The sequence below is a fragment of the Clarias gariepinus genome, chromosome 22, assembly GCF_024256425.1.
Source record: "Clarias gariepinus isolate MV-2021 ecotype Netherlands chromosome 22, CGAR_prim_01v2, whole genome shotgun sequence".
NCBI classification, from domain to species: domain Eukaryota; kingdom Metazoa; phylum Chordata; class Actinopteri; order Siluriformes; family Clariidae; genus Clarias; species Clarias gariepinus.
Window position 1 is genome coordinate 5,150,807 of NC_071121.1, and position 27,632 is coordinate 5,178,438.

At 40.0% G+C, this 27,632-nt stretch overlaps 1 protein-coding gene across 1 annotated transcript; it reads right to left on the reverse strand.

Moving 5' to 3' along the window:
• Positions 1 to 13,307: 13,307 nt before the first annotated feature.
• Positions 13,308 to 23,106, reverse strand: myb (v-myb avian myeloblastosis viral oncogene homolog). The gene is made up of 15 exons (XM_053481773.1): positions 22,912 to 23,106; positions 20,627 to 20,744; positions 20,292 to 20,363; positions 19,564 to 19,656; positions 19,003 to 19,223; positions 18,616 to 18,838; positions 18,298 to 18,366; positions 18,041 to 18,145; positions 17,558 to 17,794; positions 16,258 to 16,382; positions 16,037 to 16,148; positions 15,799 to 15,918; positions 15,594 to 15,677; positions 15,182 to 15,286; positions 13,308 to 14,706 (listed from the first exon to the last, which is right to left on the reverse strand). The coding sequence occupies exons 1-15, from the start codon at positions 22,932 to 22,934 to the stop codon at positions 14,593 to 14,595; spliced, it is 1,821 nt and encodes a 606-aa protein (XP_053337748.1). The 5' UTR covers positions 22,935 to 23,106; the 3' UTR covers positions 13,308 to 14,592.
• Between the last annotated feature and the right edge of the window lie 4,526 nt (positions 23,107 to 27,632).

Below are 27,632 nucleotides of genomic sequence, written 5' to 3' on the forward strand. Positions count from 1 at the left end.
ACATAATGTCTTGCCATGTTTTCTTCCTTAGTTTCATATACAATATAGCAATAGATATCTGATTATTGTAACAACTTGTTCTTTTTGATTATAGCATTTTCTTAAGTATATACTATATGTTTAAAGAAATGGTGTAGCCGTTTAAAAAACCTCACTCATTATTAAGTTTTAAACTAACAGTTGGACTTCTTAGAAGTTTTTAGTGAGAAAATATAAAACCGTACTTTGCGTATTTTAACGTAATTAATACTTTACTTAAAAAAACTTCAGAAATGACAAGAAAGATTTGGATAAAGTGAAGCGTACTATTATAAATGAACTTAAATCATCAATGATTCATGTGTTATGCTCCGGTGGTTGTGTATTTGGGGAGTCTTTTGTGACTGTTTAAGAATACACACGTCGACACAAACACACACATATGCACAATGCGACTGGGATTAGGTTGCGTTGTTTGTGCAACATTACACTCCAAGATCTTACAATGACAGATGCGTGTCAGCGTTTACAGTAATTGTTTTTCATTGTTAACAGTCACATCATGCACATTTTTCAACTCCGTCTTTCTCTCACACACACACACACACACACATATTCACGCACACACAAACACACTTATCATGGGAGCTCAGCAGTATTGTACCTGCCAGCAGAGTGGGGTGTGGCTAATGGGCCTGACCACAGAGGAAATCAGCCTATTGTAATCTTCTCAGTGTTTTTTTGCTGTATGTGTGTGTGTGTGTGTGTACAAGTGTGTGTGTTGGGGGTCAAAGGGAGGGGGGATTTATGAGGGTGTGTGAGTGTGTGCGTTTGTGCACATGTTTGCATACATATGTGTGTGTGTGTGTGTGTGTGTGTGTGTGTGAGAGAGAGAGAGAGAGAGAGAGAGGAGGGGTGGCCCACAGTGCAAAGAGGGGAAAGTGCTGCTTCTGCAACATCCGGCTAATAATTTATTGTGACAGGTTGAACAAACTGAATTTGTGTGCCAATCTGCTTGCGACACTCCAATGCCCTGTTTTAGAAAGAGAGGGAAAAGACTTGACTCATGCACAAGATGGGAGAAACAAGATGTGTTTTTCACTGCTTGACAAAAGTGGTTGTTGGCTCACGTTTGATGTCGGGTCTGGCTTTTTCACACAGTTTGTTGATTCCTTTCGTTATAGAATCAATTGATGAAGTTAATAAATTTCCAGTAAAATATAAAAATATTTTCACATGCAAACATTATTCGAGGGTCACATATAATCTTACAAAATAGACTTAAAGCCTTAAATCCATCAGGTCCAGAATGCCAACTTGTATAGGAAGAAATCATTAGCTATTAAACAGAAGTGCAGGATTTATTCAAATATTATCTACAGTACTGCTCATCATTTCTTTATATGAAACGAAATAAAATAATGTAGATTAAATTAAAGAAACTATAACAAATGTACAGTATTACTGAAGTTAAAATATAAAAATTGCTTGTTTATGTACAAACCTCAGCAGCAACCTCATTTCCCCTCTTGTCTGTCCTCACACCTTTTCTTGCCTTAAATGAAATATTTTCTATGCTTTAGCTCACTGTGTGGCTTAACAAGCAAAAAGCATTGATTTTACAAGTTTCTCAATAAGTATTTGACCCATGAACACCGTACTGTATACCCCAAAGTTATTCTCTCGTTGTTTAAGTGTTTAAGTAATGATGAGTTTGTCTTGCGGTCTCATACACCGCTTCAAAATCTGCCTTAGGTGCTTACTTTTGAAAAAATATCTTTAAAGGATCTGTGAAGATTATAATCTATGTATGATTTACTTACATTTCTAAACTATTTAAACTATTTATTGGTCCTTTTTTGGGTGGTGAAACACATCTTTTAAAAGAGAAATCTTTCACCGTATGATAAATGTGATTAAAGAAGGAAAGAAAGAAATGTGTAAGAGTGCTGCTCCTTCTTATTTGGTGTCCCCTTTAGCCTAGGCTGGAGTTCAAAATATTAATTGTTAAATCACATTCAATTCAATTAATTACCGCGTTAGTCCATAGTACTAGTAACTAGGGAGATGGATATTTATTATTGCATGTTTTATGAAGGTCCTTTCTTGAAAGGTATACATAGATATTCCCAGAATTCCCACAATTTCATACGAATTTATCATTCATTGTTAATTTAAATGCTGTTAAATGATAATTCAGGATATTTGAAGAGCTTTCGCTGGAGGCTGCTGCTTCACTGACATCAAAATGGATTAGTCAAAGGATTTGTAAAGCGCATTCAAAACCAATGTGTTGAACAATGAGGTCAAATAAATTCAAACTAATAACAGAACTACGCCGGGCCCTTCCCTCAATCTTAACGTCGTGTAACTTTTCATATGAGATGACATGTAAATTCATACAAAATTGCACAGGTGACCAAGTGTACTCGGTGTGTTTATAGTACTCGAAGCATATTTGTTTTGTCAGTGTCTGGTTTGCCTGACAGCAATGCTAACATCTTTTTTTTTTAGATCTTAAAAAAAAAAAAATTTATTAAAAAGAACAGGAGAGAAGATTGTTGTATGTTGGTTAAGTAAAATGATTGTATGTTGGTTGACATTTGTGGTGAACTTTCCACATGAGTCTGACATACAGACCTCAATGAAACTGAAAGTGATCTTTGTAAGTGTTGGCTGACAATATGTACATTGATTAAAAATGTCAGGGTTGCTGGTTAGGTATCTGGGTCAATCATGAGTTTGGATTGCTGTTTTTGCGGCGTTTTTCCTGTTTTTCTTAGCTTACACGGCGGTTCTTTCTCAGTTCTTTGGGACTATCATACCTCCCACAGTCATACGAATATGGGGCATGGTGGCCATCTTGGTAGGTGCATTATAGTAAACATGAAGTTGTGAGAAGTTTGTGTGAGACGAACGCTAGAGCAAACAAATGATAAAATCATAAGTAAACATGAGGAAGAGAACAGGATTTACCTTCAAATGTTGCCGAATGAAGCCAGGAACCAGCATTTTGAAGAAGAGGCTTGTAAATGGTTTGAATACAAACAAGATCCCCAACATTACATCACATTTACATTCACGCCATTTGGCAGGCACTTTTATCCAGAGCATCCAGTTGCTAACTAGAAGTACCATCAATCAAACACTGTTGTTGAGTTAACCAAAACACCTAGGAAACAGATCAGGTCACTTTAGGCGTCACTTAAAGCTTGCCAGTGACTGTACGGACATCTAGAGGAAGTTTATTCCAACACCTAGAACAGTCTAGATGCACGTCTTCCTCGACCCCTGAGAGATGGTGGGACCAGTCGAGCAGTGCTGGAGGATCTGAGGAGAACGTGGTGCGATGTGGCGTGTAATTAGAGCCTTAAGCTAAGTGGGTGCTGGGCCAGTTATAGCTTTTTAGGCACACATTAGTGTTTTGAATTTGTTGCAGGCAGCTATAGGAAGGCACCAACAAAGAGTGCACCAGCGATCCCAACCTGCTAAGTTACCTCTACTAACATTTGTCCCATACAAATTTCTTCCACACCTCACAATGCAATGCAGTTCCCTGGGTTTTTGTTCACAGGGTAGCTTGTGGCTGAAGATATCTTTCGATATTTCACTAGCTAGCCTGTTGCTAACAATATTTTTGATTGTTCTCCGCCATTTTAGCCCAAATTGTCGCATAAATGTTCATTAGACTGAAACGGTAGTATAGCCTACCGTGCATGCAACTGTACAAAATAGCTTTTAATAAATTTTACATGCTTCGACAGAAAAAATAAAGTTTTGCTTTTATCAAATTCAAATCAAATTTAAATTTTATTTGTCACGTACACAGGCATACACAGTACGATATGCAGTGAAATGCTTATACGACCACCAGTGACCTTAAAAAAATAAAAACTTATACATAATGAATTAATATGAATAAAAAGAAATACTAAAGAAAAATAAATTTAACTAGTAAAATAAACTGTTCAAATAAGGGCATAATAAAAGTATCACAAAATATAGAAATATAGAAGAAAAAAAGTATATATATAAAAAAAAGAAAAAAAAAATTTTTTAGCGAAGCATCCAAGTTTTTTCCCCACTTTGCATGTCAAATGTTCAAAGGTGGGACATATAAATTGGTGACAGTAATGGACCTCTACCCAAGCCAATTACTAAAGATGAACTTGTATTTTTTTTGCCACTTGATCCAAAAAACATGTAATTTGGATTCTGTCTTGGCTGGACTGAATCTATCTGTTTTTACACAAAAACCTGCTTGAGTAGGCATCAGTACAGAGATGCATAGATACTGGAGCAGATGGATCTGTAGATCAGACAACATTCATCCACAAACTGCAGTACAGCAAAGAATGTTGATTACTAAATCTACTTGTTCCCCTGGACCTTATCGCTGCAAATCACAGTGTGCTGTGACATGTGGCTGCCTGGACATGGCTGGTGTGCCTGACTGGTGTCACTGGTGAGGCTTCAGATCATATCTACCTCCAATTTGTCGCTACTGTTCGCTTTCAATCTGACTCATCTTGTCACTTAATAGGAGTTCCTCAAGACTCAATGCTCATCCCACTTCCATTCTTTACACCTTATACCTGGCAGGAACCCCAACATTGGATGAGCGTTATAATGTAGTCGTAACAATGTTGTGATGACATACACTTTCAGGACAATGTTGCTTTTGAAAGTTAGAATGACTTTGATAAAGTGATGCTCAGGTAATGTTGAATGAACGATCCAAGCACAAGGTTGCAAATACAACCTCAAAACAATGGAATTGTGACCATTTTTGGAGCGTTGATGCCGATTACCATACATTCACTCATCCATGGACCCTTTAGTTTCTAACAGTGATTCGGATTCCGAGCAGACATTGGTATGTACAGCTTCCCACATACAGCGTGTGTATCTTATGTCTCACATGTCTTAGTGCTTTAATGTTACCTTTATGTTTAATTTTCTTTTCAGAAATATTACAGTGATGTGCATCTCAGCTCCTAAATTACTCTAGTGTAAGATGGTGTTTGCACAGCATCCAAACTGTATCACGTCCTCTTTCACAGAACACATCTCAGACGTCAACTTTTTTTTTTACCCTTTTGGCTGCTTTCCAATTTAGCATGTCTGTAATTTCCTGTTGTCCAGTATTTTTGTGGTGCTCATTGTTGTGTAAGTGCACTTATAAGCATTGTTCCTTCAAAATCTTCTTTCAAAAACAACCTAACACCAACATTGTTAAATTGTCTATAATGTTCCCAAATTAACCTCATCACAACATTTTGACAACCAAAAATTCCCACTAGGTATTCTCACTCCTTCTTGGAAATATCACCTGACAGCGTGGTTTTCAGTTCTCCAAATCTGATCCCCAACAGGGGTTCAAGTCAAACGGGAACTTGTGGGGCGGTCAAGTCAATGAATGGTGATAAAATTTCTGGTGAATGAAGGTGTAAAAGTGATTGACGTTTACAGAAGACTTCAAGCACAGTATGATGATGAGACTTTTACCGGCAGTAAAACATTTGAATGGTGAAAACATTGTAGCCCTAAAAAACCCAGAGCATTTAGCCATTTTTAAAAAATAATTTTTGCAATAAATTTGTATATTGTTGTTTTTTGCACAACCTATGCAATATGGTGCATTTAATTTTATTCCATTTTAATCTGTTATACTAACATGACTGGGCAAATAAAATGTAAAAATGGGCCACATAGGCAAAGAAATAGCCCAGACACATAAAATGATGTGCTCTAATGGTTGTTTTCGGTTGTTTCTGTGACTAAAAGTAATACAAATACTAACATTTTGTGAGTTCAGCATTTTTGTGATGCCATTCTTACATTTCCGTAGCAATTAAATGTTTTGCATTTGAAACCTTACACTAACTTTGGTTCTACTTGACATATCTGAAAACCCAAATGTGCAGTTCAATGTCTGTATGTCATTAACACCCACTGCAGGACTTTTGTATAAGCAGTTATTTTTTTTTTTTTTTTTTGATCAGTCATTGACCATTGCTGTATTGCTGGCACGGATCTGTGCCGCTTGAACTTTATGGGTTTTAAAGAAAGCCATATGTCCGTAAATGACGATCCGGCAGAGGTGGTGCGGAGCGCACTTTAGGTGTTCTTGGGAACATTCAGCGTGTGGAACACCTAATCTTTGAAAATTGATAAACATCTTGTGGAAGAGACGTATCTCCCATACAGTCCTGACCTCACTCCAAGCCATTTCCACACGTTTGGGCCATTAAAGGAGTTCCTGGTGGGCCAGTGTTTCAGACATGAAGCAGGCATACTGAGAAAACTTACTACCCTGATGTTGCTTTATGAAGAAATAAAGGAAATTATTACTGTCATAACTATATTCTGTTTTTCTGCACAATCAAATGTCTCACTTCGACATGAAAACCTGTTGTAGTTATGTACATGATATGAATGTGCGTTGAATATTCAGTCCTAATTCAGTTTTAATTTTACTTACGAATGTAATTTCCACTCTTAAGTAATCTAAAAGAAAGAAAGAAAGAAAAAAAAGAAATGGGGCCACACCTTTAAAACAAAAGCCTCAATATCAGATTGCAGGTGTTCTCTAAGATTCGGCAGCCAAGATCGGGTTTAAGTGAAAAATAAATTCCAGAAAGGCCGTCATTACAGATTTATGAACGAAATCCAACTTTTGTTCAGGGTGAATACCCAAACTAAAATTGTATACTTAATATAAATAATAAAATATGTGTGTAGTGGGACTGGATGGTGCAAATAGTTCTATGCAAAGAGGTGTTGTCATTAAGATGATGTAATAATTTAGTCATAGATATGTATATAGAAAGAGAGAGGTACAGGATGATTCATTTGAAAGAGGCCCTAAATATATTTTGTAATAACTCTCGCTAGGACAAAGCAATCTGAACGAAATAAAGTACAATGTGCTCCTCAGTATATAGAGCTTCGAACACACCAGGATGCCCCTGAGTTGGGCCGATAAAGTAGGCGCCACGCAGCCATCGTGCTAATATGGAGAAAAGAGTCAGGCATTGTCACCGGTTCTGGTATGTTCAGGAACATGGAGCGCCGCGTTGAAATGTGTCTGTCAGAAAACAGAGGTCACTTCCTGCATCATATGTAATGCAGTCGATTACACAAACAGTACATCAAGGTATGTTGCGTATTTTTTTGGTTCAGATTGCATCATCATAGTGAGAGTTATTACAGAATATTCAGGACCTCTTTCAAATAAATCACTCATATATATATATCAAATATATATATATGAGGTTCTGATCCCAGGACAGGCTCCGGATCCACCCAGACACTCAGATCTCGGAAAAGTGCTTAATGAAGGTGAGCGAGTAAATGAGTACTATGTGCGTGCAAAAATGCAGTAATGTCATCATTTCCACTGCCAGCTTCCAGGTTCTTTTCCGAATGACCTTCACATCACTGAGCAGATGCTCTTATGCCGATCATTATTAGCAGATCGATTTTAGATGCCCTTGCCCACGACGCACTCGTCACACCGGTTTACAATTCCGCTTTTAAGAGCAATGAAGCGAATCAACAACACACCAACAGGCCACCAACTCGACATCTGGTGTTGTTGCTGAATGTGAACTTGGCTCCGATCGGGCGCCTGCTTTTTTTTTTTTTTTTTTTTTTTAAATCAAGCCTCAATTGTTGTTAGAAGCAACACGAAATAGCATGATTACCTGCCAAAAGTGGAAAGAAGGAGGGGTGAGATTGACTGAGGGGTAATTTTAGCAGCAGGTTGGTTGGTGTATATGGGGTGCTCGTATAGAGTGATGCGTGCGTGCTGATTGGACGAGGCCCGGCAGGCATTAGTGATGTCACTTACCATCGGAAAAGTTCTGTAGACCATGTTTCCAACGTCGAGGCCCTGAATGTAGGGGCTTAGTGCTCGTATTTGTGAACATATGGTATGTGTGTGTGTGTGTGTGTGTGTGTGTGTGTGTGAAGGGAACTTTCTTTGCACCTGTGTTTTTGTTTTTTGTGTCACATTGGCTTGGTGATCTCTCCCCCTCCCCCCTTTCCCTCTCTCTCTCTCTCTCTCATTCTGCCTCTCTTTTTTTTTCTCCTTTTCTCGCTCTTTCTCAGACAGCAGGTGTATGGTGCTTCACAGAGGCTATACGTGTATTCTGAAAGTCTGCTCATGTCTCTTCACTGACAGGCCTTTCCGTTTCAAACCCACAGCATGCACAGTCTCTCTCCCTCCCTCTCTCTCTCTCTCTCTCTCTCTCACTCTCTCTTTCTTTCTCTAACACATACAAAATGTTCTCACAAAGGGCATCTGATACAGTAACAAAACTTTTCCAAACGATGGCTTTGTGTCTCGCTTTCTTCTTTCTGTCTCTTTGTCCTTTTGTCGCTTTGTCTTTTCTTTAATCCGTCCATCAATCCTCGGTCACCTTTACTAGGTCGACTGACATGACTTTTCAAAGCGCATTGACAGACAAACTTTCCAACGTGGCCGGCTTAGTGTAAGCTTTTACTTGAATACGGTCGGACTTGTCATCATGTTAGGAGTGATGGTCCTCAGGAGAGGACTAAGGTAGGAATCAGAGACCTGTAAATAACTATGTCAAAAAAAGGAGTTTGGATTTTTTGTTCAGTTTTAAAGTCTGGAATGGTCTTGCAGAATATTTCCCGCGTCCGTACCCAGGAGCCTAAAGAAATCAAATTGGTCACATTGTCTGGGGGAGGGAGCGGGGAGGCAGGAGGAATGCCATACAGACGCTCCCACGTCAACCATAACGACACTAGCCAATCTTGGGCATCTGTAAACTAATGCAGGCGGAAGAGGTGGATAGCGCTTTTTGAATCAATTCACTTCAATTCGATAACTTAGTGGTTAGCCTTGCATCTCCAGGAACAATTCCCGCCTCCAGTTCTGTGTGCATGGAGTCTGCATGTTCTCCCTGTGCTTGATGGGTTTCCTCTGGGTTCTCTGGTTTTCTCCCACAATCAAAAGACAAACCGAATAGGTTAAATGGCACTCCCAAATTGCCGGTAGTATGCAAATGAACATTTGTGCGTGTCAGTGTGCTTGTATGTGTTTGTGCCCTGCGAGGGATTGGCGCCTCATTCAGGGTGTACCCCGCCTCGTGCCCTAAGTCTCCTGGGATAGGCTCCAGGCCCCCCACAACCCTGTACACAGGATAAAGCGGTATAGCCCATGAGGGAGTGAGTGGGTGAGTGAGCTTGTCCCTGATGAGGAAGCCAGGCAAGAAAGATGATAAGAGGAAGAAACCCTGAAAGGAACCAGACTCGAGAGGGAAATCACCCTCACTTGGGTTATACCAGATAGTATGACCATAAATAAATCCCTGCTATATCTGTTTGTTATCGAGCAACTGCAGTCACAAGCTATCATAGAAGAACTGCCTGCATCAGCTTAGTCTAAGACCGTCTTTACGGTCATCAAGTAGAACCACCCTCGGTCACCACACGAGTTTCCAAGCAGACCGTGTGGGGCCGTCCTCAGCAGCCTTCCTCCGAGTGTGGTTTCCGCCGCTGCTCAATAACAATGAGTAGGCAGCAAAAAGTAAACAGCGAAAAAGATATAATTGTCAGGATGACGTGCATCAGAAGAAGAGGCAAGTGGGAATTCAACACGACTAAATCAGGGAGAATACCATGGAAAAATTGTACATAATGGATGTTTCATGTGCAGTGCGGGGACAGTCTTGAGTAATTGATCAGCAGAGACGTCAGAGAGATCAGCAATTCCTCCTCCCATGACACAAAAATCCAACCCCCACCCCCACCTGGAGCACTGAAGGCTCTTGAAGCAAACTGAATCTGCTAAGCAAATGATCTGAGGTTCTCAGAGTTACTACTGTTTGTCTTTACTCGTCTACACTCAGGGTTTGTAATCGTGTCACCCAGAAGATCACGGGTTCCCTTTTGGGACAGGTTCCTCTCGGGGTTTCATCTTCACCCCCGCTCATCCTCTGGCTCGCTCCTTCAGCGATCAGAACCTTATCACTATCATTAAAAACACTCTAGATTAAAAGTGACTGGATTTGAATTGTGTGTTTGTAGAGTTTGGGTGATACGAGCAGGCTCGAGCGGGCAGGTGGCCATCTGGGAGGGGATGTGAGAGCTGAGCAGCTGTAAATTTAGGCCCTGGTCTGAGCCTGGCCTTCGCCTCTGACAGCCACACAGGAAAAAGGTTGATCTCGAGAGACCTTACACATCCACGCGCTTTAGCACCTATTCCTACATTCACGTTACCATCCTTTCTCACCCACAAGCTTACACACGCGAGTACAAATTTGTATTTCCTTTCACATTTTAAAGGGGCCGTTTGCAGTAATCCACCAACACCTTGTGTGTGCTGCAGAACACGCCATCAACTTGTACTTGTACTGAAACTTTTATATTAGAAGCAATGCAATTACAGAGAGATAATTTCTCAAGAATTTCTCCCTGTGTCTGACTTCGGTATATTAATAGGGAGGCTTCAGAATATAATAATAATAATAATAATAATAATAATGTGGTATGGTTTTACAGTAAACGAATCATCAACAATGTAGAATAAAAATGATGATGGTTAATATTAAATGAAACCGAGGGGTGTTCAAGTCAAGCCAGTACTTGTGAATTGCTCTTGAGTGAAAGTGTAAAAGCATACGAAAGGTGCAAATGATGCAAAATTACCACACAGTACATCACCGTACAGTCCTGACCTCGCTTTAAGGCATTTCCATCAGCTTGGGTCATTAGTGAAGTTCCTAGTAGGCCAGCATTCTGAGATGTCTGAAAAAACGTTCTACCTTAATGGTATTCGTTCACTATTGCAACACTGGGTTAAGTGCATTAGTGTAAAAGGGGATTATATAGAGAAGAAAAGGTTTGACTTCAAAAGTTCTGGTTTGACTTGAGCACCTACAGTAAGTGCATCCCATAATGTTGTATTCCTTTTATGCCACCACAGTTTACCAACAATGACAATATTTTATTACTTACATATTAATATACTGTACTATTATTCCAAATTTTTAATATTCTTAGATATTTGCATAACATTATAGAACATACACCAACACTTGACTTCAGAAAACTTATTTTTTAAGGTTTTTATTGCAGAAATTCAAACCTAATAAAGCAAGGTTATTAATATAAAAATGCAATATATATATATATATATATATATATATATATATATATATATATATATACACACACACACACACACACACACACACATATATATATATATATATATATATGTGTGTGTGTGTGTGTGTGTTCTTACAGATATATATATATATATATATATATATATATATATATATATATATATATATAGTTAAAGGACACAAAAAGAAGGCTTGTGCATTGTTTATTTAGGAATGTATGTGCCACCTTTTATCAGTTCAGCAACAAAACCCCATGACTAAAATTGTGTTAAAAGTTACAAGTTAAAGGTAAGGGGTTTCAGGCGGAGCGTGTTTGTGTGTGTGTGACATATATGATGTGATATATATGATAGATATGATATATATGATGACATATATGATGACTCACTATATATTATTTCAATTGCTGTATGTAAAGAAAGGCTTCGATAAGGCAATGAATCACTCCTGCCAATCGTGGTGCGCAGAAAAGCATGACATGATGCTTTAAACCTGTGCTGCGTGAACTGCAAAATCCCAGCCAGGAAAAGGAATCTAAGGAGACAGGCTTAAAAATACTGTTAAATAAATAAATCAATCAATAAATATATATATATATATATATATATATATATATATATAACTAAATGCTTTGCACTGCTTTATTGCACATTGGCTGATTGAATGTAACATATCAATGCGGACGTGGGCAGGTGTTCCTATTAAAGTGCCTATCGACAATACAGAGTATTAAGTAGATTTTCGTTGACAGGTTGACTGATGACGTGGACTGTATTATTGTGCAAATGTTGCCTCGGTAGTTGGATCCCGGAAACCCTGAAGTCCTAAGCTGCAGTAGCCCATGATGAGGGAAAATCCTGGACAGCCTGGGGCAATACAGTTAGAGACATTTGCATGTGTAGTAGCTAAAGGAGTGTGCTGTGACAGCAGAGAGATCATTTATAAGTCACTACGCAGTGCTATAATGAGGGGTTTTTTTTACCATTCACACCCCTTGCTCTTTATCTTCCACCCCTGATCACTCTATCAGCATGAACCTCTCGCTTCTGTGCGAATGCTTCATGCCCCATGCTCTTTCACCTACTTTCCTTGTACGTGGCCTACTTCTGAGCACATGGGAAATGACCTATTTGTAACAAATAAAAACACTCTGTAAGTATACTTACATACTCTGCTATGATTTGGTGACCTCATATTCATTCGGTATTTAATCTAAACCTTTATGTTTTATTGATGTATGATTTGTGATGCTGCTATCAAAAGTAAGTTAGCTCTAAAGGTTATGAGTCAAATTGATGAGTGAATTGAGGAACTTTTAACTTAAACCTTTTGAAAATGTAAACGTCGCAACCTAAAATTAAACTGTCAAATTGTCTATATAGGTGTCCTGTGGAGGGTCAAAGGAGCCCGGTTTCTATCAAGGGGAATCGAAGTTGGAACACCATGGATGGGCCGCCAAGGGCACAAGAACACACACTTATACAATATGGATGATTTGGAAATGCCACTCGGCCTACATCACGTCACAGGAGTGTGTGTGAGAAAACCAGAGCACCTAGAGGAAACCCATCAACCACACAGACTGGGGCTGAGATTCAAACCCAAGACCCTGGAGGCGAGAGACAACAGTGCTAATCAGTAGCCCAGTGTGCGATATGTCAATTTTTATTCGGTAACATTATATATATAGTATGATGGTGGAAGATTTTTGTACATTTTCACTTTTAATACTACAGTTTCCTCCTTTTTGGAAAATTTTTAAATAAAATGTTTATAAAAGAAGAACATATACTGTGTGTTGCACAGTAATTTTCTTTCTTCCCATTTCCAGTGTTATAAAGCTAGGTTCAGAGAGCAAGATTAGCCTTGGACCAGACAGAGTTAAAGGCCCAATAGTGGCATCTTGGTGGAGCTGGGGCTTGAGCTACCGACCTTCTGATCAGTAACCCAGAGCCTTGTTACGCTGAGCTACCACTGCGCCAGAGAAAATATAAAACCCCTGATGGTTCCTGATTACTTAACGAGTCACATACATACTTATATTTTTATTATGCATAGATAACTTTATTCTATATTCATAAAACAAAATTTGCCACCCACCCTGCAAAAAATTTGTTTGTCACATTATGGAATAACAAATGAAACCACAGAAAGTTCCAAAAACACACTTTATTCACATGGCAGTTTAGAAAAAAGGTCATATCAAAAAACGTGTAGAAAATGTTTGATGCATATAAAAAAAAGTGTTTGTACTTTCCATATACAATAAAAGGCAGCAAATAACAAAAACGTTACTGCTAAATGTTTTTGATTGGCCACAATATTCTTTGTATCAAAAGCATATAAAACATCACAAACAAATGGCACAGGTATAAAATAAAAAAATGTTTAAAAATGTTTAGAAAGAATTTCAGTGTTTGTAAAATTAGCAATACCATTGACACACTGGAGTATAAAAAAAGTGTTATGAAAATTAAATGTAATGTAAAAGAAATGTCCCATCAGATCAAAAGCTCTTTTTGTGTCACTGAGGCTTTTGATATGAAAGCTTGCTTGGTAAACGTATTTGTTTTGTTTTTAGCTTGGTTGTAAATCAAAAGAAAAATCAACACTTTTATTTTTGTTCAATTGAAATCTTGCTTTGTTGATATCAAGTTTAAATATAGTGCTAACAGGATCTTAATTTCAATCCTGCACATTTTTTTTTGTTTTGTTTTTTTTGAAATGGTAACACTAGTGAAATGATGAGTGTCTTTCTAAGGACACGCATTATTTTTGAACTTGGCAATGTGAACTATTAGGCACTTGTACTCTAATCAGTGCTTTGGTTATTAAATGCATCTTGTCTGGTGCAGCTTTTAAACATCTTTCTGTGTCATTTCTGAGGCAGCACTGCTGGGCTACAGGGTGTAAATCATGGTAATGCTCGAAGGAAACACGCTCCTTACTGTTAACGCATAATAGATTAGAAATTAACAGGATGCACGAATACTGGGGTCCAACACTGACAAATGCGCCTGTCAAAGTTAATTATTCTTAATACAAAATAATAAATTATTACAAATTGTTATTTATATTAAATTCCATACAATTAGAGCCCTCATAGACAGTTCATTTCCCCATGTATAATACAAAATATATAATACAACATTATTAAAAAAATAAAAAAAGGCCACAAACAAAATAGAAAAAAGTAGAAAAACAAAACAAACAAACAAATAAAACGAGTTTCATTTTCTTTGGTTGGCTGACATCCAACAGGAAAAGAAAGCACAGCTTAATTGATGGCTGCGCAGTCTAATAGAATGGCTCTACGCCTCTCCCAAATCACGTACCACAATGACTCGACCCCGCCTTAGGATCGGCCATGAAGTGTTTTCTCTTTCCATTATTGCAGGATGATTGTCTACTGTGTCTCGACCTCGCTCCTGGACACTCCCCGTGTCTCCTACATGACCAGCGTGCGGGAGCAGAAGTTGTTGAGGTATTTGTGTGTCGGCTCAGAGGGCAGAAGCTGGTCCTCGGTCTTCCCACAAAGCACCTGTTCCCATGTGCCCATGTGCTAAGGAGAAGGAAGACAGAGGCAAAAGGGGTAGGAAGAGAAGGTGGGGGGGGAGGATACAATAAGTCATCGTTTTATGATTTTATGGCGCAACACAACACTTGGATTCATGGCGTAAAAGTAAACAAACTAAGTTTACAGCCTTTCTTAAATACCTTCATACTTAAACTGAACACAAATCTCGCTTGCTATTGAAATGTTAGTAAGAATACTAGCTGGAGATTATCTGATCAGGGGTTTTGGTCTTAAATCATAAAAAATATATATACACTTTTTTTATATATATATAAATACACTTTCCGGGCTTATTATATTCAACATTTGTAATTGTTGAAAAGTTTTTTTTTTTTAATACTGATCCGAAATCATTTCAAGAAGCGTGTTTAACTTGCTTTTGCTTAACACACTATACAAACACTAAACTAGTTGACAGGAAATTATTACACCACATGTGAATAGGAAGAGGCTGTGTTACCTGCACTGGGCTACCCAGAGTTCTGCAGGGCATCTGAGCAGCTTTATGTCCGTCCTCGCTCTTCTCTGGTCCAGGCAGCATCAGCAAGGAGCTCGTCAACAGATCCTGTGAAGAGCCGGAACAGCGCAGAGGTTAAATATTACACCACTAATAAACCACAGAGGGACAGACAGAAGTTTGTTTCTGTATTTCGGCTTACATTAAAGAAGTTCAAACAAAGGGCAGGGGTGAAATATAGAACTGGACGATGGGGCAATTGATATAGTGATATCATCTCATACTATCTGAGGACGTTTGCTTTATGTTTACGTCATATTTATATAATTAAAATAATCATAAATGAGCAATGATACTAATAGACACACTGATTAAAAACATATAGCAACATGATCATAAGTGAAAGGTCACGCACCGGCACGTTGTGGGTGGGGCCACCTGAAGCAAAAAGTTGAGCATGAAGATTCTGGCCTTCCCACTGCAGACATGTTGGCTCGACCTACAACAACAATTCAAACTCACTCGCGTGTCTTTTGTACGCAACACATATACTAGTAGAGATTAATTACAGATTCCACGACGGAGGATGTAATAAAACGTTACATAACAAGAAAACTCACCTCTTGTTTGATCTTCTTCAGCGGAGGCTGGTCGTGATGTGCTCCTCCAGCGCTCACTTCACATTCCTGAGGCTCCTGCTTAATTACCCCAACTACTGCGTCTACAGGAGGGCTGTGAGCCTAAACACAACGCAGCACGCGAAAATTACAATTATGGCACTATATACTGTAACACATGTGCATAACGACTGCTTTTACACTGATCGTAAATACAAGCACATTATACACAAACTCTCACCCTCTTTAGCGGTCCATATTTGTTGTCTTGCATGGTCAGTGCTGTTTTAAATGGAGTAGGAGTGCGGGGAGAACACTCCAGGATGGAGCGCCTTAGAGTCGGGGTCCTGAACCTGATAACAAGAGGATGGAGAAATCAGCTAACGGCCTTTTCATATTAAAGAATGGCATTAAAATAGTTACAATTTGTTTAAGGTTTAATACGTCAAAACAGAAACTCACATCTCATTCTCCTTCTGGTGGTGCAGAGCAAGGTCGGGCTGCAGTGGCTTCTGGGAGCACACGCCTGAGGGTGAGACGGGTAGGCTCTGACTGTCCGAGTCTGGACTCACGGAAGCGTTTAAGAACTGGAAAAATAGGAGAGAGAGAGAGAGAGTTAAAAAAGGGTTGCGACTGTCAGACATATTTCATCACACACCTGCATTTGAGTGTGTAAAGGAACAAACAGCCACAGAATACACTTCAGAGAATGCAGCTGTGTTTTAGAAAGGTGCATGCGAGTTATGAAAGGAGATCTGAAAAAAGCAGGTTTTCTAATTTCCCCATCTCTTATAGGAATGCAAAACCCATTATATTATCTAATCTCTGCTCATAATGGAACATTAGCATCATGGAGCATGTTGAATGCAAAAGGACAGTGACAATGAAAGGTTCTTGCACCTAAATGGTGAAGTGAAGAGGCAGTACTTAAAAAAAACAAATAAAAAATAAAAAAAAGGTAAAACAATTTCAGATTTAGGCATCCGAGGGAGGAATGTCAAAAGGCTTAAAGATCCAGGCGGGTCACTTTTGCATTCAGGCTGATTTGAAAGTAGTAATAGCTGTTGGTGAATTTCATAAAGACATACAGTCTTTCCAACTCCTAAATTAAGTGTTCATAAGCATGCGGTTGCTTATGAAAGTCTTAATTTATAAGGTATATGATCTCCTGGATGCATACTACATGATCTCATGAGAGAGAAAGAGAGAGAGAGAGCGAGATGAGATGAGATAATGAAAAATCATGAAGAAACATGAATTGATTGTTGACGTGATTATTTGCTAGATTTGACTACTCCTTGATTAGTGTTGCAAGATTCACATGATCAGTGTGATTCACAGCCGGACTCGTTCTAGCACTACGGATGACACGGGTCTCCCGACGGTACCTGAGAGGGAGAAAAGGGCAGGCTGCTTGTGTCAGAGCGTTTAGGCGTAGAGCAAGCGAATGACAAGAATCCGTTCTCTTCGCCTTTCGAACTGGCGGCCTTAGTCATTTTAGTCAAAGTCCTATTAGAGGTCTTGTCGGCCCACGCTGGGGTGTTCTGAGAAGATTAGATTAGGGTTATGCAGACAGGATGATTTTTAGCCTGCGTGTTTGTTCATATACTATCCATAGTGTTACATTTTTTTCTTTCTCAGGACACTCTGTAATAGTTTCGAATATGTGCCAACATCTGTCAGGTGCAAACACTAAGCTTGTCTGGGAAATGAAACATTCTGCCTGTACATACAGTATTTATTTCAATAAATAAGTTCTTACAGAGTCGATGGCGTCCATGAACTCTGGCAGGGCCGCGAGGACTCCGCTGTTGCCTGCGTTGCTGCCGCTGCTGCCACCGTTCGTGCCGCTGCTACTGTTTGGGCTGTTCGTGTTGCCGTGGGCGCTCTCCTCCGGAAGGCAGCCTTGCTCCAAGGGTGGGGCTGGGACGGAGACAGCCACGCCTAATGAGGTGTCAGTCAAAGGGCCGCGACCCCATGTGTAACTGGCCATGGAGATCTGCGTGTGAGAGAATGAAAGAGATAGTAAATGATGGAGGAAGAGAGGATAGAGAAAGGGAACTTGACTTGTTGAATGATGTGCTTGGGAGGGGTGGAGGAGAAGAGGGGGGGCTCTGTGTTGCACAAGGACTTGAACAGAGTTTGTGGTGTGATAAGGGCATGTTGCATCACTTAGCCAAGCAGTTAGAATGTGAAATAGACCCCCAGATGCTTCCTCCAATTATTCACACACACACACACTCACGGGTAGTGCTTGTTGTCCTTTTAGCTCATTCTCTGTCGACATCAGAAGCATCTCAATCTCCTTTACTCTCTTCTCTTTCTCAGGATCTTCCTCGTTATAGTGTTTCTGAAGAACGCCAAAACACACAAAGAGACGAGTCGAGTTAGGATACGATATCGGACGCTTATCTATATAATGTGCTACAAGAGCGAGGGTAGAATAAATTAATAACTATTAATAATAAAAATAAAAAAAAGAGTAGAGGTTTTCTGGGTTACCTGTATAGCTGCAGTGCCGTGTTGAGGGATGTTAAAGATGTTCAGCTGCAACGCCAATGGAAACGGCACCTAAACATCCAATCCAATGACGAAACAGATAATGAGTTCACAATGATGATGATGACAGTCTCATACTGTGTCGTCAACATGAGTCATTATGATGCGTACTGTGATGTTTACTGTGTGTATTCAATGTGTATGTAGCAGGTTGTTTGTTTACGTCTGAACAATAAGCACTACTTTTTAAAAAAAATTTTTTACTCCTGGTGGGGTTTTGACGTCATAATATTAGTGTTACGCATCATGGCTAATACTTACTCGTTGTGGGTCGGAGATGTAGTAAGGGTACTGGTTAGTGATTGGGCTAGCTGGCATCGAGCTGCTGGTTGGAGTGTGGCTGTAGTTGAGCAAGTGGGACGGCTTCGTGTAGCTACTGTTTATAGGTGATGAGCTGACTTTGGACGTGTGCTGCAGATAGCCTTCTTGTTCCACTTTGCGGCGCATTGTAGAGTTCCAGTGGTTCTTGATGGCGTTGTCGGTCCTGTGGGACGACGGGGTTGATTATTAGACGTACGCAGATAATATAAACAGAATGACCGGAGGATATGAACAGGTTTTGGTTAAGTAACAAGGCAAAAATATTATCCAGCTCTATTTACTGGTTGTGATAAAATTGTTGCTGTAGATAGGTTTTATTGTTCTGACCTGCCCGGGAGCAGTTTAGCGATCTCGGCCCAGCGGTTGCCGAGTTTCTCGTGCGCCTGGTAGATAATGCGATCTTCCTCCTCCGTCCAGGATGTCTTCTTCACCTCTGGGTTTAAGTGATTATGCCAGCGTTCGCGACACTGCTTGCCAATACGCCCCTTTAAGTGCTTCGCTATCACTGACCAGCGCTTTGGCCCGTACTTCTGCACCAGCTCAATCACCTGAGATGAATAAAGAGAGAGAGAGAGAAAAAGAAAGAGATCGATCTATGAGTACAGGAAGGCAAGAAGGTGCTAGCACACACACATACAGAAGGGGAACTTGAATTGCGTAACTGTGTTAAGGCAGCACATAGATAGTGGTATGTATCTAAATATCTGTAATATCCACCTGCCTAATGACTGTCGGCAGGCCATAAAATTGGTGACACAGAGTCAGACACCTGCTCCGTACAGTTAATCATTAATTACACCAAGCAGTTGCTTTTTCTGCTGAAATGTTCATACTGTGATGCTCTGAGCTGTCTTTGTTTTTGTTTTTGTTTTCAGGCAATGCACGTACCCTCTGGTCTTCTTCTTTGGTCCAGGGTCCTTTAATGAGCTCTGGGTTGAGAACTTTCTGCCAGCGGTGCTGACACTGGACATCTGTGCGGTTCTGTAACGAGCAAGAATGGTTTTTAAGATTGCGAAAGTGTAATCACACATGCATAAAGCTTAATTATGTTGTGTGTGTGTGTCTGTAAATAACTCTGACAGGATGCTGCTGGTGTGAATAAGCAATGAGCGCCGTGAGATTATGAGCGCCGCTCTGTTAGTGCTGTGTAATACGCTAACAGGATGTAAGTTATTGTGTGGTTGGTGTTTTGGAGCATGAATTACTGAAGGTGTTAGACTGCTGAGATGGCCAGGTGCGTGGATTCCCCTATGAGTGCTTCAGAAATGAAACATCTCCACTTTCTCATTCTCATTTACAGTGATTTATAGCTGTCGCCATCCGTGCATGCATGTCTGTGTAAGTGTATATATATAAATATGTGTGTGTGTGTGTGTCAGCAGGTGCATGGTGGATTCTGAAACAAAGCACTTTCCTTTGCCCTCCCTGTCCCTCGGCCAGACTGAGTAAATCTAAAAGGGATGCCCGAATAGGCAAATTATGCCATGAACCAGTGCCTCCATACTACCTGAAGCTTCTACCCATTCACATGCAAATACGCCTATCTAGCACACCACACCTTGTTTGACCCCCTCAAGTCCCAAAATGTGAGCGCACACACAGACAAACAAACGTACAGGCAAAAAGCTGGCGATGACTTTCCAATCCTCTGAGCCATGATGTTCCACCAATCTTTTTAACTTCTCATCCTGTCAAAAAAAAGCCAGACATTATACATTAATGGAGATGGAGATTTTTTAAGCTGGTCTCTAGAACCACATGTACTTTACATTCAAAAAGCATAGTTTAAATATTAATATTAAAATTAATATCTATATAGGTATTTATTTAATTCCTGCTGGTTTTCCAAAATTTACCATATATATTTTATATGGGGGAAAATAAATAAATAAATAAATAGAATGAAAAAAATAAACATGGGTCAAAACATTTTAAAAGTGCTTCCGTGTACCTCTTCGCGCGTCCATCGTGTTTTGCCAAGGTGACGTTTTCCTGTTTTGGCTAACGGTGCATCATAGTCATGATCATAAATCTCCACATCGTCATCATCCTCGTCACTGCTGTAAACACTGCAGGAAAAGAGAAAGCAGGGATGATCAACAGAGAAGAAATGCATAAGTAGGGGGCGATCAGGGGTAATCAAAGAAGGTAAGAAGATCATGAAAACAAGGAAGGACAGAAAATTGAAGGAAGGAATGAAGGGACAGGGTTTAAACAAAAGAGATAAAAAGATACAGCAATATAATGAGTGAGAGACGAATCTGAGTCAATTACATGATCAAAAAAGAGACTGAGGATGACGTATAGCGAATTACAAACAGCCCCCTAGTCATACTGTCATGAATGATAGAAAAATCGAGCGATAACACAGTCAAAACAAAAGTAAAGTGGCTGAACCTGTAGTGCCTGCAGACTCAGAGAAACCTGTTCTCATGTTTTTGGTTTCCACAGATACACGCGAACGTGGAGCGGCCCTGTTTCCCCACCGCTGCATGTTCAGACCTGCACTGGTCCTGTCACAGCCACATGCTCAACTAAACTCACCTGGCCGGCTCACGGCCAATCAGGAGAGAGCACGGCATGTGTGGAAGCCCGTGCTCACCTGGCTTTTGTGTCACAGTTTATGTGCTGTGTGTGTGTACGTAACGTAAGCATTGTGCTTATCATTACTGCTTAGTGTAGTGATAAAAGACAAGGAAGATGTCAGAGGTGCTTTGGCTAATGAAAGCAGAAAGAAAAGCAAAAAGAAAAGCAAAAAGTAGGGGTATCTTTGGGTTTTCATATTCATTTTATTATACAGCTCGTTCTCATCAAGAGAGACTGGAATGAGTGTAAGGCTCGTGACGCTTTGTAAATTACTCAAAATGGGGCTAAAATTAAACAACTAATTATGCACCTTTTATATTTACATAATAGACACATAATTTACTAAACTACTTCTTTTTATTTAACTAAAAATACATGCATGTTTGTGTGTGTGTTTGCAACCGAGTAGTGGGTAAAAAACAACAACCAAACAACAACCAAACTACAACAACATAAAAACAACGACAATAACAAGCGCGCTCGCGCCTCTGTGACAGGAGAGGGCATTAGAGCTAACTGGTCGCGCGTGACCCCGTGCTTCCTTCGCGTGCGCTCGGGTTTTGCACGTTTCATGTTTTTTTTTTTTTTTTTACGCCTCGAAAGCGTGTTGCAGAAACTTTAAAACAATCACAAAAACAAAAGCGTTTGTGTGCTGAAAGTATATCTTTCAATGTTTATTAATATTGTTGGTATTGTGGGGTTTTTGCACTGTACTTTTCAGTCACAAACAGAGCTTAAACATGATGTTAAAGACGGGAACAAGTTAAACCACTGGTATGAAAGGTAAAATAATCACCGAGATTAAAAGATTTAGACTAAAAAACATTCTGACGTGGAAGAGACTGGGGTTCAGTTTAGGGTCAATTTAGACAGATGGAGACTAAAACTAATACACGAGCATAAAGCTGAACTCCAGATTGAACACACACACACACACACACGACAAACGTTGTTTAAGCATGAAACATATCGTCTTACAACATTAACTAATATTAACAAACCCGGTGTAATCTCGTTGCCCTGGTAACTCTCGAACTTTCCTTCAGCGCTAACGCACGGTTACGTTACGTCAAAAAAAAAAAACGCGCTGGTACGTTATTTAGTCTATTTTTTTTTACCTACTACAGCTCTTACTAACACACCAGCCGCTACAGACATAAGAATCCCTCTCGCTTCAGGTAACTAACTCGTTTCCAAAAAGTAATTGCACCCACCTGACCCTTCCTTCACAACTGGCCCAACGGACCCGCACGCGCGGCGAATGAATGAAATTTTAAACGAGAGCGCGCGACCACCGCACGCGAGCTCATTCACTCGCGAGCTTACTCGCGAGCTCACTCACATGACCACCGAGCCACCTGTTACTGCACTGCACGCGCCGGGGAACTGTTACGACATAGTGAACAAACAAAAAAATGCTAGCTTGGAAGTTTAACATGCGATATTTAAAATAATGCAAAAAAAAAAAAAAGACATTCCGTTCAGAAATATCCCCCACTACTTGATTAAACTCATTTCGAGAAGATAAGCGCGGGCACAGAAATATGACTTGTAGCACGCGCACAAATTTCATCATCAACATCATCATCAAGAGAAGCAGCATGCATTATTAGCAATGCTCTTAATGCACTTTAAAATATCCATGCTTACCTGTGTCTCGGTCGCCTCGCCATCCCGTGTGATGGAAGGTGAGAGGAGTTTAGTGCGCTCAGTGCGTCTGCGTGTGTGTGCACGCGTGTGTGTGTGTGTGTGTGTGTGTGCAGGCGTGCTCGCTATAAGGTCCTGGTCTCCGCTATGAGAAGGAAGTGGACTGACATTAAGCTCACATCAAGGGGGAGTGAGCCAGACTGTAAACACACCACACCATCCATCAGACAAAGCTCTCTCTTTGGCACGGCCGCCTCCCCGTTCCCTCCCGCTAAATTTGGCGCGTTTGTCTGGCGCGCATGCGCGGTGCGTGCAGCGCGCCAATTCGGTCGCCTGGTCGCGCTAAACTCGGGTGTGTGAGATTGTTTTAGTGAATTAATGTTTTTCGAGATAAAGGAGGAACTTGAATGTGTGTGTGTGTGTGTGTGTGTGTGTTTGTAGTATTGAGCCATTTTTAAATAAACCTGGATATCATATAAAAGGTCGTTTTTACTCCAGACATGTCGTTATTTCCACAAATCCACCTTCTCCCACTTTTGCACTCTCACTTTCACTTTTAAAGAAGTGAAGGTATCATTCCATGTCGTTCCGTTCCTGAAACGAATTGAAAAATATTTCTCCATTCCATTAAGGAAAAAGTTTGATGCACACTCAGAAGTTGCCCGAAGTCTCCAGATGACGTCATTAATCGTCGGTGATATGCTGATTAAAATGCATTATGTGAAAAAAGGAAGATACTTCGAGTAAAGTTTCATTAGAATGAAAGTCAACATACAGTCACTTATGACTTACAGAAAGAAGTTATTTTTTCATCACGGCCTCACGATTAATTTATTTATTTAAGTTGACAGGTAATAAACATGAACTGAAACAGTTATTGACGGTGTAATTTGTGTTTATTAGTTGTACTTATCACCGATATGAGTCTAAAAACTGATTTTAAAAAAGTGTGATGGTGAAAAATAAAAGAGAGTGATTAGTATTTGGTTGTTGGGAACAGGCGGCAGTGACTTATTGGTTAGCACTGTTGCCTTGCACCTCCATGGTCCGGGTTCAATTTCCTCCTCAGGTCTGTGCTAATGCAGTTTGCATGTTCTCCCCCTGCTGGGTGGGATTTCTTCGGCCACTCCGGTTTTCTCCCTCAGTCCGAAGACATGCATATTAGGGTAAATGGTGTTTTCCAAATTGCCTGTAGTGTGACTCCTGGGATAGGCTCCAGGCCCCCCTGTGACCTTGTATACAGGAGAAAGAGGTATAGATCATAAGTGTGTGAGTAAGTGTGTTTTTTGGAACAATGGTCATCAATAATTGTTTGCTGGTAAAGATGATGGAAAAATCTTTTCTTTTCCATAGCATGCTTCGTTTATGTGTCAATTACAGTAATGCATCACCAAACCTTTTTTTTTTCATTAAATAAAGTTTTTTAATTACTTTTTAATTCATATATGTTTGCACTTAAGGTTAAAAAATGATGCTGTATTGTCTATATAAACCTACAAGTGGTGCACTCTAAACTATTCACACATTGCCAGGCGACAAAGCATCCTGTGTGGTGGGAGCAAATTATTTGTTAAGTTTGTTTAGAATTGTGACAAATTTTAAAAATAATTGTAATACCATTCGAATATTTATACAATTGTGATACATAATCACAAGACAAATCAAATCAGCACCTAGGTTGTGGTAATATTGCATATTACATCTGACTTAAAGATACCGTTGGAAGGCTCTTAGAGAGTATGGGGTTAAGGGCCATAAGACGAGCAGCCGTAATTATAAATGGGATGAGAGTTTGGCCTGCATCATCATCATCAGGTGAGACTTGTTGGACTCAGAGAAAGCTGCCCTTTATTACTGATTCTGTTCATAATCTTTATGGATTTCATAATCTTACAGAATTTTTAAGCACAGTCAAGGGGCTTGAGTTGTGACTGAAAGATTTGAAGGTTGCATATTGAAACAGTGGAAATGACCTTCTGCCAGAGGGTGGGTTGGACTGAGTCTGAGTTAGCTCAGACACAAAAATAAGTAGCTCAAACATCTGGGCGGAGCTCAAGGTAGATTTGATAAGGCTGCCTCTTGGATCCTTATACCTAGGGAGGTGTTTTAGGCATGTCTACTGGGGAGAGCGCCGCAGGGCAGACCCAGGCCTAGATGGGGAGATTATATCTCTTGTCTGGCCTGGGAGCATCTTGGTATCTCCATGTGTGAGCAGCTGGAGGAGGAGGTGGCTAGGGAGAAGGAAATCTGGGCAATAATGATAGGGCATGATAGGGCATTTGTAACAATGGTGATCAGCGATTAGTTGTTAATGAAACCCATGATCAGTAATTGATCATTAAAAATTAATAATGATAGTGATCAGTGATTGGTTATTGGAAAGAATGGTGATCAGTAATCCGTCATTAACAATGGTGATCAGTGGTTTATTTATAGCAATTTTGATCAGCGCTTACTCACGGCGAACAATGGCGATTAGCGAAAAGTCACTAGGCACAGTAGTGGTCAATGATTGCTCTCTTTAGTAAAAAATACTGATCATTAAGGGATCATTAGGAAAATGTCCAGCGTCTTTCAATCAGGCTTTACGGATTGGTGGTAAGTCAGTCCAACAATTTTCTCTAAACTCCTATAACTAGTAGCTCAAATGTGGACAAGGTGTCCACAGGACAGTCCCTAATGTTCGCTCATAATATCACTATATTTGTCCCACTATATAAAGGTATTTAAACTTGTCACAAATTCCAGCAAGTAAGTTAGCAACACTGGAGATAACTGAAGGGGGGGGGGGGTCATATCTCATCCATATGTTCCGGTCTAAATGTCCTTGAACAACTGCCTATTTTTACATAAACATAAACTGCACATCTCTTTCTTCCAGTGTAATGTTGCCAAAGCATTGTTTAAATTACGGTTGAACAGATAATACTTTATGTCTTAATCTGTTAGGGTCAATTTATAGTAACTGAAATGAGTCTTATTCTCTGATCATGATGTGTTCATCATGAAACTTGTTCTACATTCAACAAAAGTTGCACACGCTCTTATCGCTATTGTTAGTCTTCACGATGCTGCAGTCATGTCCGATCACATCGCTCGGGTCGGCCTATTGTCTCTGAGCGCTGATGTTCCTGAGGACTATGGGGTATTGTTGCCGCCCTGCGTGGGGTTAAACATGCTCATCCATGCATCTCAACCACAGGAGTAGGATTTGTGGGTTACTTTATTAAACAAAAAAAGAAAAAAGGTGGTAGTCACAAAACAGGGTTGTGCGGATTATCGGGGAGGAGCCTTCAGTCACAGGTTACTCAGAACTCATTACATAGATCTGGAAGAAAATCAAAGGAGTGTTAAAAGGAAGTGTTAAAAGGAAAAACCTGAATGACTTGCATGACAATCTTCATAAACAATATATGGTCTTTAATGCCATCCAATATGTATTTAGGTTAAAATACAAGTTGGCCTATTTTTTTAAATTTAGTTTGTAGTACACGCTAAGAAAGACAGCGATGAAGCAGCGCTTTAGTCCTCCAGTCTGGAGAGCAACCTCGGTCAGACAGATCGTCTTCCAAACTTTCACATTTCAGAATGTCAAAACCTAAAAAAATATCTCCTGTTAAGCGTCGTTAAGTCTGAAGAACTCAAATCCTAAAAAAGTTAACTAATGGCAAGAACGAACACACAGCACCAACCGAGCAACAAATTAGCACCAGGTTTTTGCTAAACTGACTTTTCTTTTCTCCAGCATTAAAAATTAGTACATTGGATACACTGAAATGGATGCATTTGGAAAGTTTGTTCCTGATAAAAGTGATCTGACTTGTTTAGGAAGAGTTGGACTGCAGCAAGTATTTCCAGCTATCACCTGGAAAAATTTCGATTGTGCAAGATCGCAGTACTACAGAACACGAATAACAGTTGTGCAATAATAACTATATTATGATCGGAAGAGACTCTGGTATGCATTATAAGAAACACCTGTGCTCCAAAGCATTTTTATTAAATGAGTACAAAACTGCTAAAGTGAGTTTGCAGTTTTGATTACACTGATGGCGTTAGATAAAAGGTTTCATTATTACATATTTCCGTTATAGTAAAGTCTGTCACTGTGAACGCCATTCCATATTACGTATGGGTCGCCATGGAGACCAACATGAACAGCGTCACGTGTGTACCAACACATATGCGCAAATACACACACACACACACACACACGCTCTGAGGTATGAATTTAAATCTAACTTGTTGCATCTGTCTGCTCTGACCATGCATGCTCGTTGTCACTTCTCTCTGGATCAGGTTTTAGGGAAGTAACCACACACACACAAACACACGCATACAGATGCAAAAACAAGCATACACGAGGCTTTTTGATTTGTGCAGAATAAGAAAACACAGTTATGAGATCTAAAAACCCCCTTTATTTCATTTGCACTTATTCCAACCCTGGGATACCATCAACGTAGATGCTGGAGACATGATCAAACTGCATGCTTCACCTCTTGCAACGCTGGCCTCCCAGGAACTGTAATATGCAAGCTGTGTCTGTTCTGCAAATTGGTGACAAGTTATATGTAGATTATTTAACGGTCAGCCGTTCGATTCACTTAATATTGACAGGAATGGCTGTAGTGGGCTCTGAGGTTGGCCGGAATAGTCATGTAAAACGTTTGCACCGTTCAAATGCTTTATTATGGCTGAGAGACTCATCACTGTACTGTTTC